Source organism: Solenopsis invicta, chromosome 1, assembly GCF_016802725.1.
Source record: "Solenopsis invicta isolate M01_SB chromosome 1, UNIL_Sinv_3.0, whole genome shotgun sequence".
Taxonomy (NCBI): Eukaryota; Metazoa; Arthropoda; class Insecta; order Hymenoptera; family Formicidae; genus Solenopsis; species Solenopsis invicta.
Genome location: NC_052664.1, coordinates 24,391,919 through 24,406,893, shown reverse-complemented (window position 1 = coordinate 24,406,893; position 14,975 = coordinate 24,391,919). Strand labels below are relative to the sequence as shown.

At 37.3% G+C, this 14,975-nt stretch overlaps 1 protein-coding gene across 4 annotated transcripts in view; it reads right to left on the bottom strand.

Annotated features, from left to right (window-relative positions):
* The window catches only part of LOC105202086, a 73,289-nt gene that overhangs the window by 55,273 nt on the left and 3,041 nt on the right, over nt 1-14,975 (bottom strand). For all 4 annotated transcript variants that reach the window (XM_039448207.1, XM_039448224.1, XM_039448219.1 and 1 more), the window contains exon 2: nt 12,322-13,139. In XM_039448207.1, the coding sequence (XP_039304141.1) occupies nt 12,322-12,467 (146 nt within the window). In that variant the 5' untranslated portion in view covers nt 12,468-13,139. The remainder of the gene's footprint in view (nt 1-12,321; nt 13,140-14,975) is intronic.

Here is a 14,975-nt window from a genome sequence, read left to right as displayed (position 1 = left end):
ATACATCCGAAATGTAGTCTATGAAAAGAAAAAAACGTTTCCTGAAAGTGGATGTTTTCTGAAGAAATGTGTTTTTTGGCACTGGCGCAAAATGAATCGGAATGTACGAGTACCTAAAGTCTCAACTATCGAACTTCTCGAATGAAGCACATTGCGATAGTATCTAAACTTGGAAAATGTTCCGTGAAACGAAGAGAAAAAGATTAAACTTTAGCTAAAATAAAAGTATATATTGTAACTATCCAGAAACTCTAAAAACTAAATTAATTTATGCACTGTTATTTAACTATAACCCTATGTTATTGTTGCCGAACGAAAGGCAGTAAATCGCCAATTATCGGATGATTTTTGTATTATTGTACGTAATTTATCTCTCTGGATTTCATGCTCTCGCCAATGCGAGAGTTCTGACATTTGGATAAGCTCGGGAATACGCATATCGATTGTCGGATGCGTATAAACGCGTTGTCGGGTTTTCTGTCGGATTAACTCGGAGATCCGACGGCGAAAAACGGTCTGGTGAAAACGGGAGAAATCGAATGTGATCATCGCCTCTCCGAACGATATCCATCAATAGGAAGTAGCCGCACGTGCTCTTCCCCGATCTTCACCTGGCAAGCGTGAAATAGAACTTTGAATACACTCGCAGCCTTGCGTTTTTACGTGGCGAGAAACATTTCCGCTACGTGTGCTCGCCAAGTTGCCTGAATCATTAATGCAACTTGTCCGCAGTTTTTATGGTACAAAAAAATGTATCGTCGTATTTTAATCAAGTTAATTGCACTGACTTAATTAAAGAAACCATAATTAAAACGTCGTCTCGTAAACCGTCGTTTTTTGTGAATCATGAATTATTAAGCTTCGTCGTGATGTTGTTTACCTTCTTTTGATATTTATTACGTTTGTCTGTTGTCTAAGCAATGAAAGATATAGACGTGAAATTACGCATGATGGAACTCCGTGTTTGAGAAACGCACAAAAACTCGGAACATTATTTCCCAGGAAATCCTCGCGCCAATTTCCCTTACAGCCGTAGATCAAATTCACAGAGGTAAACAACGAGAACTTATTCCTCGCGGGTGCAAAGTACCCATCGAATTATCATCATCTCTGCGCGAGCGTTCTATAAGGGATAATGAGAGCCTTCCATTTATCGCGGACGCGATAGCGCGTTCAGCGAAGAATGCGAACGTGAAAGACTTCGGCAGACGTTTCGCCGGAAGTAAGGACGATCGAGGCGCCCACGCGCGAAAAAAAAGTCGTTATTTCTGCGTGTACGTGCACGTGCGCGTGACTTCCTGGTGGCGACGATACGCGTGTGAATGGCGACACGGTGCAGCATCGGGCATTACGATTATTACGATCAAGTGACCGCGACGAGAACGCAGAATGGAGTGGCCCTGCTCACGAGGACGAGAGCCGGCCCACTTATGAATTACCGTTACTACTTGCCAGTTTACGCAGGCGAGAGCCACCGCGAGTGGTCAGGCGAGTGCATTCAGGAGTGCATTCGTAGAGTGCATTTGAGGAGCTTGCATTCGAGAAGGACACGGGAAACGCTTGTTTCGCCAGGTCAAGACACGCAAGTCGAGACACTTCAAAGAAATCGGGAATTTGTATGATTCTCCGCGGAATTGACTCAGTACCTTCAATCCAATATCGGCAACGTTTCGTTTCACAGAAAGTAGAACGACGCGTCATCGCGCTGCGGGAAACAAGAGCTGTTTCTCGCACTCACGGAAAGGGAAAGATTGAAATTATGTAAATCAAAACTCAACGGTCACCCGATTTGTTTCTTGAATCCATTCGACACTGCTCGAGAACGTTTTGCGAAAGTGAACCCAATCTCATCCGAGCTGCGAATAATGCTTGCACATTTTCCGACTAATTATATTTCTAAATTCCATCGTCGTTCGAGTGGCAAGCAATCTTCGTTTGTCCGCCTAATGCAATAATATTAAACGTGAAGCATCGTCAACACCGTGCACGATAATCATAATTGGATCGATGTCGCCAAGAGTTATAAGCCAGAATACGTGCGTGATATAATCTCGCAATTTCCCGCATCTACAGCGCGGTGCATTACGGGCTCACGCGCGCATTATGCACACCCGATAATTGAGGGGCTAGGAGCACGCATGTGACGGGCACGTCTATTTGATAATTTTATATGCTCGTTTATCTTACGCCAAGCGGAATCCAATCCGTAATTCGGACGATGACCGACGTTACTTTCGCTTTTTCTCGGCTGCGTATCGGTATAGCCGCATAACAATCGATCCTGCCGCAGCACCGTGTCGTGTAAAGTGCGCCGATGTTACGTAATTGAGAATATATCCTCGAGAATACGTAATTGCTAAATTATATACTCTCGAGGAAGAGAAAAATATCGTGTAATGAGAAAACGCGATAAATTATTTACCTGTGAGCAAATGATGTTAACGGGAGCTTCTTTCCATGTTTTATAATACATATTAAAACAAGTATATAATATAAATATAATACTGCCTTCAATTTGCCTTGGACTTTTTGCCAAAGCGTTAGGTAAGATCAAATTTGCGTTTTCCTGCGAAATCCTTCAATTACGCATCGACTCTCAAATATCCATTACCAGAAGCAACTAAATTGCGGGCGAAAGCAGCAATTTACATTGTTTTCAAAACGAGGATGTAGCGGCATATCGAATGAAATGATTATTAAATGGTTATCGAATACTCTTGCGTCATATAACTGACAGCCAAAAACGTGTTCGCACTCGTTCCGCTCATAATGGATTATAGGGCAAACTGCGCTGCAACTATTCCATATCTTCAATGCATGTACATTGAATATCGGTATAAATATGTATCACGTTCATAGATTCTGCCAACTCACGATGGCATAGAAAATATTAATAAAATTCTGCGAAAAATGTTTAGAATAGCGTGAAAAAAAAATTTTAATTATAAAGTTTCACAAAACGTTGCAAACTGTCATATTTTTTATGGAAAAAAAAAACTTATCGTTTTCACACCGTAAATGATAAATAAATTACAAAATATGAAGCAAAATTACGCAAAGGTTTTATATGTATATCGCGATTATGGTTGAACGAAACGCGACAAGAAAATTATTTCTTTAATTATGAACGGCAGATAAACAAAGGAAAAAAAAGATATACAATCTAATTGTGATGGTGTTGCCTACCGAGATAAACGATATCGGAACGATTACAGGTGTCGGTGACACGTTATAAGCGGATCAATTGATACGTGTTACAACGTGTCAAACACGAGACAGCGGCAGGCTGTCGATCCTTTTGTATGACCCTTTCAATTCCCGTCCCTTCGGCAAATATGCGCACGGGAACACGGTATATCCCGTCTATCTCCGCGCGCGTGCGTGCATCATCATAATCATCCGCGTTGGTACACGCAGAAATATTAATGTAACGCCCGCCGCGACTGCCGGAGCAGCGTTGTAATCGGGCGTTTCCTCATCATCACGTATGAAGTGGTGTCAGGTCCTCGAGCGCGGTCGGTCGGTCACTTCCACGCAGGGACACGACAGGACATTGTCCATTATCATCGCATGCCAGTCTCCTCCTAATTTTCTCCCTCCTTTTTCCCTGCCCATCGTCCGTGCCTCACTCGTAAATCTCCACTCGCGGCTCTCCAAGTAAATGGTCCACGGGAATCGAAATCCCCGTTCCGACACGGTCGTAAAAAATCCAAGCCGATATATATTTCGATTACGAGCGTCGTGGGAGAAACGTAATACGTACGGCTCTCACATCTTTGAATTTGTAAGTCTAATTTTTCTTTGTTCCCTCCGCGATTATAATTAAATTTCAGAAACAAACGCTTTTTAGTACGATATTCGTATTTAAAATACGCAGATACGCTTGTAAATTATATAAAGACTAATATGGTTGTATCTTAAATTTTATTTTATGTCAGTACCACCCATTTTGTGAGAAAAAATGATCACGATCGTAAGCACAAAGATACTTCTCGAGTTAAACTTTTATAAAAATACTTCTTTTCCTTTTCTCGTTATTCTATGTAGAACTTTGATTCAATTTAAAGTTCTAGAGAAAATAATTAGAAGAGAAAGACAAACAAAAAGAAAAATTATCTCATCTCACTATCTAAAAATCCAAGGATAAAATAAAAAAATATTCAACGCTCTCTACGAACGTCCTTGTGTATTAGCGCAAGTTTCAAAATTAAATGCATCTCTTTTTTTCTTTCTAAGGTAACACTCCCAATTGTAGGTCGGATTCCAATTACGAGTTACAAATTTGCAAAATTTTATGTTTTACAAACACACTTATATTAATCAAATTACATAAACTTTTACATTTTTTTATTTTTTATAATTGTAATATAAAATTATTTTCTCAATTATTGTTGATATTAGAAAAAAAAGCAGAAAGTTACCATTAACTATCTACCTAAATAATTTCTTTAAGAATTTCGTGAAATTGTAATACTTTTAGTAGATTGTATTTACATAATACATTGAATGTAAAAATATGAAATGTATATATTGAACATTAATATACATTAAAGATTCATAAAGAATTGAAACTTATTCACAAAGATTAAATATTTTTCTAAAATTCACAATCACATTGATTAAATACATGTATGCTAATTTTTCTTTGAAATCATGATATTTACTGCTTACATTGACATTAACAACTATTCCAAATATTTTGATCGTTGAGTTTCCACAAATTAATGAAAATTATTATTTTAATGGAGCCATAATTGGACACAAGAACGCCAGAAGAATTTATCACTAACGCGCCTAATAATTTCCCATTCGCTACTTTCTATTGTCTGCGTTCCGCCGTTATCGATTTCTTGTCGACCGTAAATTTGGAGATTCGCCGCATCGTCGCGTGGGATTTTCGTTCCGAGGTTAGCCGAACAGGGAGTCTGAGAGACGATTTCGCGGAAGGTCATGGTTCAAACTGACGCAGCTGACGGAAGTTAAGGACGACGAACAAGGCAGTTACTACGCTTGAAACGCTTATCTCGATCCGATTATAAAGCTCGGTCTACCATTCTGTCGTCCAACGTGCAATTTAACGCCATTTGTTTTATACAGATATAATTCAAATTTCAACTTTTATTCTGTAAAGTAAAACTTGAAGTAAAAAGAAAACCTTCCCTTATCGCAAACTACATGGAGGGATATCTTTTCAACTTGAATACGTTATTTTATCGCACAAATTTATTATGTATTATTCCATTTGTTCATTTTTTTTTCAATATCGTTTTACTTTACGAATTCGAAAAAATAAACTCAAGCACGTTAAATGGCAACTGTTATAAGAGCAACATTGTACTATTTTTAAAATTATTTATAGCTTCTTTATTTCATTTACGTTCTATTAAAATTTTATTTGAAGAAAGTTCTCATGCCAAAATATAAAACTTCTCCGTTACAACAAAATGCGTAAGTAATTACACAGCGAAATAGGAAAGTATCGTGGATTGAATGTATTTTTTCGCGGTGTAAAAATCATCAAAGTTGAACAAAGAAAATGAGTTCTCGTATAGGTAGAGCGAGTCGGAAAAGTTGAGAAAAATGTCGTCGACAAATTCTCGTTTAATTTAGTTTTTCGTTCTAAGCGCGAGCAGCAAAACGAACTTGCACAAAAGCCCGCAATGAATTACTGACACTGTATTAACACGCGAACGCCCTCATCGCACAGACTGTCTTACATATGTGGAGTTCTTTCGCAGCATCGACTTCACCTTTGTCCCCGTTTCTCTTGTCGTTTTGATTTCAAATGTCAATTAATTGCTGCCGAGCCGGTTATTATTCTTCGTCGTAAAACTGGTAGTTTGCTTTATTTAACGCTGATGTTATTTATTAAGTGTCCCAATTAGTAAATGCCGTGTATTAACTCCTTGCGTATGCTCTATTACGGATATCGTTTCTTTCATTCGCAATGCAGTTTTAAGCGTATACTTTTAAAGTAGTCGTTTCAATTTACAAACGCGTCCTGTATTACAATATTTTCATAATATCTTGTAATGTCTACATCGTATAATATTTATATCTCAATTTTAGATAAACTAATGAATCATTATTTTCATAATGACTCAGATTTTCAAGAAATAAAGGTAAAAATAGCATGTACGTTTTGAACTCGAGCCAACTGTAGCTATCAACTCCAGAAAATTCATATTTAATTTGCTTTTGCATGTACAAAATATCTAGATGCCCCATTGCTTTCAGTTATTTCTTAAGAAATTTATGGTCGATTTCTCATTAATAGAAACTTGACTTGCTTTTCATCGAAACTTTTTAATTGTCAAACTTAAATATTCCGATAACTAGAATACAAGTTAAAATTCTGTTAATTAAAATATTCCCGAGCAACCGCGAGATTATAGGATTTCACTAAATATCCGTGCAGCTTATTGTTAGTTAAATAAAACCCCCGTACAGTAATGCGTACTTTCGATCGCATACAATCGGAAAAATTAATTCTAAAATTATAATCATCGTAGTTGAACGGAGTGTCGACAACCGTGAAACACCTAAGACACGCGACAGTCGTATGCAGCGCGTTAAATGCGCGGCGGAAATGTGGGTCAATGCGGTATCGTACTATGTAATTCTTTGTTATGACTGAGAACGCAGTGAAGTACATCGTATAATTAATTAGCAACTAAATGAGCTTCCCGTAAGTAAGCACAATGATGTTTAATAATTCAATTATTAAATCACGCGACCGATGCGGTAATGCGCCTGTGATTAACCTAACTCGTCAAAAAATCATTTTTCACGATAACCTTTACAAGATGTAGCTAAGTGATCGTTTTCGTACTTGCGCGATTAATCAAACTTGCCATTAAGCTTCTGTTATGCATTTTCTGATCAGCGGATACTTCTAGGCTGCATGAAAGAAATAGTTCACGTTAATTGATCATTTTTTCCCTTGAGGGGCGCTTAGAGACGATGCATTTAATCTTATATACACAGTACACTGGTATATATTTATTATAGCTAATCGATAGACATACTAATGGAATGATACAGAATTATCAGAAGCCTTGTCACGACCTTGCTCCGCCTTTTTCAACCATGTTTTTCTGCGAAAGCTTAATTATTTTATAGAGAATTATGTAAAAATATAAAGGATAATATCCTTTTTTTTCACCGCACCCTTGATATGAAAACCATATTTTTTATTTTCTTTACTAATGCTTTAATTAATTAAAAACGGTTTTAATGACAAATGTGCGTCGCAAATAGAATTTATTATTATTTCTTGAATCTAAATTATTCTTCAAGTGCAAAATAAATAAAGGAAATAACCACAGAAAGCTGCTAAGTCTTGTAAATTCTTTCCGCCCACACACACACACATACACACGTACAACATGCCTTCTAATTTTGAGTTATCTCTGCAAAAGTGCCGCAATACCATGGTACAAGAAAAACTTTGAAACTTTGGCTCCGGCAACTGAGAGGAGAAATCGTTCAGAAAGTTATGCGACAAGATTAAACTGAATTAAAATTTTCTAAACGTATCGGAAATACCAATGAAAGTTAATGACGCGCAACTAATCAATCCATATAAATTGTACAATTTAACTGACAGTGAATGTCGACACAAACCAAACAGATTTGCAGATTAATAAAATAAACTTTTCTTAATTATTTTTCTTAATTAATTATTAAAACTTTGTATAAATAAATGTTAATAATTAATGAAAAATTTATTCAATCAATTTTGCAAATTACGTGTGTGTGTGTGTACAGGGTGATTATTAATGAATGTTCCCACTTTTTACCATCGGAGCACGCATTTGTAATTTCTAATATAATAATATGTTAGAAATACGTATCCGTCGGTTAATCATGCTCCAATGGTAAAGAGTGGTGAAATATTCATTAATAATCACCCTGTATATATTATTTGCAAGCTTAATTAAATATAAAAAAATCTTTAAAAAACTTTTTTAATCCAATATCTATATGCTGTAAATATTTGCAAACACATACGTACACGTGTACGTATGTGACAACAAATGATTTTAATTAAATTTAATACAACGTGTTAACGTTTCTTTCACTTCATGGCTGGGATACAAGATCGCAGTTCGTTAGCGGCTTAATTGACGTGAAGAAGAATTTAGAAAGGGGAGTTCAAGAAAGACTATATATATTTAGACGAAACAGAAAGCGACTAGACAATTAATGAGCACGAGGCTACGTTATCGTGCGATGGAATTCTTTTTTTCTTTTCTTTTCTTTTTTTTTTTAGGAAAAGTCAATACCAACAGAATACAACTCGAGGGCCTTTCATGGAAACTCCATTCTTGATGTAGGCGCAATAGTGTCGTCCTCGTGTCTCGATATCCGGAGCACACGCCGATATCCGAAATAAAAGCAACGGTTTTAAAAAGCGGTTTCACGCGGATGCAACCGGTACACGTCATAGAGTCGGATCATTTTTGCGCGACTGGTTCTATCGACTTCGTTATTCTGCCATGGATGGGAAAAATTTCTCACACGAGAAAGAAATGAAATGAATATTCGAAAACAAAGAAATAATATTTTAACAAAAAATATGTGACACGCACTCATTTCTTTATACATTTTTTTCTTATTATGCATTTTTATGTCTACCTTCCAGTAAGGATATCGAAATTTAAAAAGGTAACACGCGAGAAATAACACTTCGTAGCATCCCATTTCTGAGAAAAAACTATACTTCACGTTTCACCATTATTCCCCATGCGGTGAAATGCGTCGTTAAGCAGGAACGCTTACACAAATGATGGTGGAATTTATGCCGCACGCACACAGATAGAAACATTATTCTACTTAGGGAAAGAGAGAGAGAAAGAAGAAAGCATACGACAGCGCGCATAATGCACGGGATACAAACATCGTAGTGTTAGTTCTCTTGCTATAAGTGAGACAATGGCTCGTTTTGTTAAACAGCGCGGGCTCTCTTTGGACTCCACAGTTTTCCGATTTATTGTATTCGAAGTCGCGAGTTCCGCGAAAAAGCACAGGGACATGCAAATCGTCATTGTAAACTCGTTAATTTCACACTTTGAGTGCACACGGGAAAGTTAAAGCGGCAGTTAAAATTGGAAGGCATGCCTTTATAGATAAAAACGCTGTGTGCGTATTCGTGAATTTAACTCTGTAAAGTTTTAATCGTATGGCATGCGCTGGGTGCTCCAGATTTCCCGCAGTTCTCCTTTTTACGAGATGAATCGGTCCACCGGCAAAAAAAGGTTTGGAACCGATCCTATTTAGGACGTGGGATTTTATACTGCCGCGCAATGTATTCCTCTCCAACATACATACCATTGATTTCGAAGTGGATTGGATCGCAACCAAATCGCCTGGAGCTTTGCTCCAAAAGCGTTTGTGACGACGGTTATTAATAGGGGAAGAGAATTCAGCCGTATATGTGTACAAGTGGCGAATGCATTGTTCTGAGAAATCTTTATGTTCATGCGTTTAATAAGCAAGCAGCGAGAAGCGAAAATAATGACAGAAAGTGCAATCAAAGTAGCGACGCGACGAACGGTCACGCGAGACGTGCTGGCGTCAGGTAATTTATAGAATGTTACTGCAAACGTATAAATATAAATTATAAAATCAACGATCTCGAACGCGCTGCAGATTATTTTGGCGAAACGTCCGGTTATTTATTTAACGCACGTCTGTTTCGAGTCAAAATCCGAGTGTACCGGATTTACGTAACTTTACTGCATTGTCATATACAATTACAACATTGCCCATATAAATTACCTCACGAGGAAAACATTTGTACTGTATCCCGACGCACGTTTTATCAAAACGAGTGTGTTACTTGGAATCGCTAGCATGATTACCAGCACGACTGGTCGTCAATACAATCGCGCGTGAGAAAAATTCGCGACGGACGCAATTATGGAACTTTTGTTACTTCTCAAATTATATTTAATTATTTCACGAAGATTACCATTATTTTAATTAGACAACGTACTGCCAACGGTCCAGGATATCACCTGGTATTTATCAAAATACGTTCTTTTTATTTTTAATCGTATTTACGAAGGTCAATGACACCATTCCCGAAATACATTTCTTGCGAGAACGAAATACATTTGTTCGCGACAATTTGGATAGCACATGTGTCTATCGTAAATAGGTAATTACGCGTTTCGCATAACTATGCATATACGTTTCACTAGCAGCGTATGTTCTCCAGCTTCACATAAGATCGCGAGCTTAAGCGCTTTAAAGCTTGAGAACGCGATCTTCAAGCTGGAGCCGTACGAGCTTCCGGCTTGGTTCAACGAAGTTTTAATGGTTCATCAGAAAAAGCAAACTGTGCGCCACGTTAAATATAGGTCTCGACTACGGCGGGCCATTATACGCTCGCAAATTCCATACTGGCGTCTCGTGGCGTCTCGCCATAAGAGAACTCTAACGTGTGCGTTAGAGTTCCGCGTCATCGCCGAGAATAAAATTTTCAGTTCGCGTAATCGCGCTTTTCTCTAGATCGCTGGGACATGATGAATAGTCTTGGAAGGCAAAATGAAGAATGAAAAGATCCAAGATTATGAAAAGAAGCTGGCGCGCGTTGCTTTTTTCATTTCGAGGTATAAGTTACTCGAAAATACGAAAATAGAGATTTTCGAAGATTTACAAACGTTTAGAAATTTTAGTTTTGTGAAATTAGCAGCACAAATGCATTACGCCAAAATGTTACGTCAAAATTATGTACGTGTTCTAAGCTAAGAACTTTTGAATTTCAAAAGTTTGGAGTATGTTGCGTTTCCAGATACTAACGTCACGAAACGAGTAATTTTTTATATATTTTTTTACGTTTCTTAGTATTTGAGTAACGAGTGAAACTAACCGATACTAATAAAAAATTAGCAAATGAAGGAAACTCGTATAATGCCGGATAACAAGGTGAAAAGTAAAAGCCTGTATCAAGAACTGCATTCCCGAGAACATAGAAACGTGACGTACATCATTATTGTATAGCGCAAAAATGCAAAGTTCACCGCGCCGGGCATAGTTGAAGTCTTTATTTCCGTCCGGGATCTATTTCTAGAAAGTCTCGAGTTCTATGAACAGCAGTATAAATCTTGATAATTGTCATAACAGCTTCTCACTGACTTGAAAAAAATGCTGACGCTATTTGCCGCAATATTACAAACAAGAAACAATGTTTCGCAAGGTTAATACTCGTTGATATAAATAATTAAATATTAATGCTGAATATCGCGCGCGCTGTAATTAATTACGATAAATTAATAATTTATCGTAATTAATTACGCCTCGAATTCGTGATATGCTGCATATGAGCAATAAGTTATTAAAATATTTCGTATTTATGTGATTGCATTTATATCAATATTCAAATACACCGAAAATTATAATGCATTACTCTGTAAAATATTGAACAATAAACTTATACATTACACCCATTTATACGTTAGCCTAAATGCATTATGTCGAAATGTTACGTCAAAATTATATATGTGTTGCAAACAAAGAAGTTTTGAATGCTCTCGAATGTTTGAAGCACGGATTACATTTTTGGATACTCGTTAACATCACGAAGCAAGTCAATTTTTTATACTATTCAAGTAACGAGTAAAACTAATCGATATTAATAAAAAAAAAAAAAGAAAATTAATAAAAAGTTAACGGAACTCATAAATAGAACAATACCGGATAACAAGGTGAAATATACTTTATTCAATATGCATTGAGGCTACATTCGCTTTGGCGTTCACAGCGCTTACCAACATCATTAGTCCTTGTTTAATATTTGATAAACAATAAGGACTGAATGATGCCTACAGCACTGTGAGCGCCAAAGTGAATGCAGTCGTCTAAATGTATATGTTCATACCTTACAGTGTCTTTAGTCCGTATGTTATAAAGCAAAAAGTAGTGATGTAAAATCGACAAGTTAATGATTCATTGATTGTATGATTGACACTCAAAGTTCCAATTTTAACAAAATCCCATTCAATTATTAGAATTCTTTTATACGTGTCGCAAATAGAATATAAAAATATAATTCAACTATAGCAATCGATTAAGTTTATAAAACAGTTAACTAAGACACCCTCTTCGGAAAGTCGGGAGGTTCCAGGTTTGATTCCTGGCTGGAGTATTATTTTTCGTAACAATCTTTACAATTTTTTTTTACGGAGGAAAAAGTCCTCACATTTAGATGCTTGTTACCATCGATTATTATTAAATTGACTTTCAATTTAATATCGTGGAGGAGGATCCGGTTTTAGCATAAATACAAAATGTTTTCTACCGAAATGCACTGACCTGGTGGAATGATCGACGAAGGAACCGCCGTCCAGGAGCCTCAGCTTGGCGAAAAGCACGGCATTGACGAATGGCACCGCCGTGAGCTCCTCGAGGTCGACCTCCACCGAGAATTTGTACTTTTTCTTCTTCATCATGAAGGCCATCTCACTGAGGCCGGGACACCGCACTTTGAATTCTGTTGCGTGTAACGCGCGAGTCCTCGAGCAAGTCCTGGCGGCAAGCGGGGGGCCTCGAGTCTGCCCACCCGTTTCTGCGGAGCACCCGGCCGATACTACCTGCGACGTCCTTGACTTCGATTCAACAATCACGGGTGACCCCGGCCGATCGAAGCATACGGCCGATTCCGCGATTTCCTAAAACTGATCGTCCGCGTTTCTTCGGTTGTCACTTCGCAGTTTTACGCACCACCGGTCTCACTGACGACGTTTCGCGCGCCGCGCGCGAGAAAGTCATTCCCGACGTTCAATTACGGAAAATATAGACCGGAAAAGATAACGAATCCCCGAGACTGCCCCGGAATTCTTCAGTTTCTCGGATCGCGCGATTGAGATTGCTTCCCGTGCACCGTAAGTGCTCACGGATGGATCACGACGGCAGGGGAGGAATTATGTCGCCCGATTTCCGCCACCGGGAATTCTCCCTCGGAAGAGGAACGTCCTAAGAACGAGTGCGACGTGGCGGACGACGGCTTCGTGATGATCCCTCGAATGCTTCATCGACACCGCTCGTCGTTCCCACGTTCGTCGACCTCACGACGATATTCAAGAGGAAGAAATGCAGCTGGCGCACTTGCTCGTCATTACCGTCGTCTGGAACTGCAAGCAAAATTTGGTGTTTTATTTGCGCGTAACGAAACGATTTACGGGACAAATGGGGGAAAAGTAACCGGTTTACTTTGCTGGAAAAGAATATATCGGCACAACGCATTTGTTGGGCGACAAAAGAAGATCGACTAGCACGAGCAAAATTCATTAAAAATGCAATAAATTCGAAACGCAATTAATCCTGGCGTCTACTATTATTTGAATCAATAAATACACGTGCCACGTTTGTTCCGCATAATAATAATTGGAAATTCTTTTATCTGAATTAAAGACCGTTTAAAATGTTACACGTGTATTAAATGGATAAATGATATAAACAATACAATGTAGTAAACAATGGCAATAAATTACATCCATAACAAGAATATTTGTTTTTTTTTATAATGTATTTTCACACACACACACACACATACATACATATAGATTCAACATAAGACATTGTTTAAATTTTAAATTAATTAATGACCGAATTTATTCTGTTTATTTACAAATGACCAATATATTAAAGTTTACTGCAATAGTAGTCCAACATGTAATGTTTGAAATAAATGTAATATATAAAATTAATATCAGAAAATTTCCATTCGTACAAGTAAATATATATATATATGTGTATGTATGCTTGCATTTTTAGTGATTTTTAGATAATAGACAACATGAAACGTAGTGTAGCAACAAATTGTTATAAATTTAAAAAGCAAGATTTGCATATTTTAATATCATATTTTCGAGATCTTTTTTTTTATACAGTTTAAATTCGGTACAGTTTAAAATCAAATAAATATATATATATATATATATATATATATATATATATATATATATATAGGATAAAATATATATATGTAGAATAACCTTTAGCCATTCGAGAGTCCAGCAACAACTTTTTTTAAAGATAACATAACTGATTATATGATTATATAAAATCAAATGAACAAAAAATAATACTATCTAGATGTTCTTGGCGGCGGAAGCAGATATCGTCTAAATCGTTATCTTTCAAGTTTGCGGAAGACGCCAAGATAACACCTTAAGTTTGTCAATATTTTGTGTACATACATTTCGCGCGTTGCCAATATACTTAGGTTTTTAAATTGCATGCGCACGGTATTCTTTCTAATTGAGAACAAAAAAATAAACATTTCCTTCAGAGATTACTATTGAGGCTAAGAGAGATAAAAAGAAAATTTAAATTACTAGGATTCCAATAGGATTAAAAACACATTTCTGCTGTTTAGTAGATAATCATAAAAGTAATGCCGCAAGTATACTTTACTCGGGGAAGCAAACGACATTCTCTGCTATATTTCTTTCTTTGTGTTACAGAGCGATTTAACAATTTGAAAATAATGGTAGAATTTGTCACGTGGCGAGGTACGTTTCGTGAAGGGAGAAATGCAAGCTGCACGACTACTAATTAGAGGAGCGAATGTCCCGAAAATGCTAATTTTGCTCGGAAATGCGAACGAAGCGTGTTCCTTCTCTGGAATCGAGTTTCGGGATGCGAATTGGGTGAATGCAACGGGGTTAACGTTGACGCACCAATGACTAATGTATGCTGAGATAAACAAACACACTGCTACAATAACCAGCATCGGTTGAAAAAGCACAGCGGTCCAATGAGAAGATAATGTAAACTACCGAAGAAGAGGGAACGACGCGAGAGAATTATGAAGACCAGCGAATAGCGATAAAAAAGTTTGAATGCCGCTTGACGCAGCAGGAAAATTTAATGCTTTCAACGCGTCGCGTCAAGCAGCGTTTCAACGGATTTCTCATCATGGCTTAAAATTTATGACGAAGGAACAAATACATCTTTTAATAAAT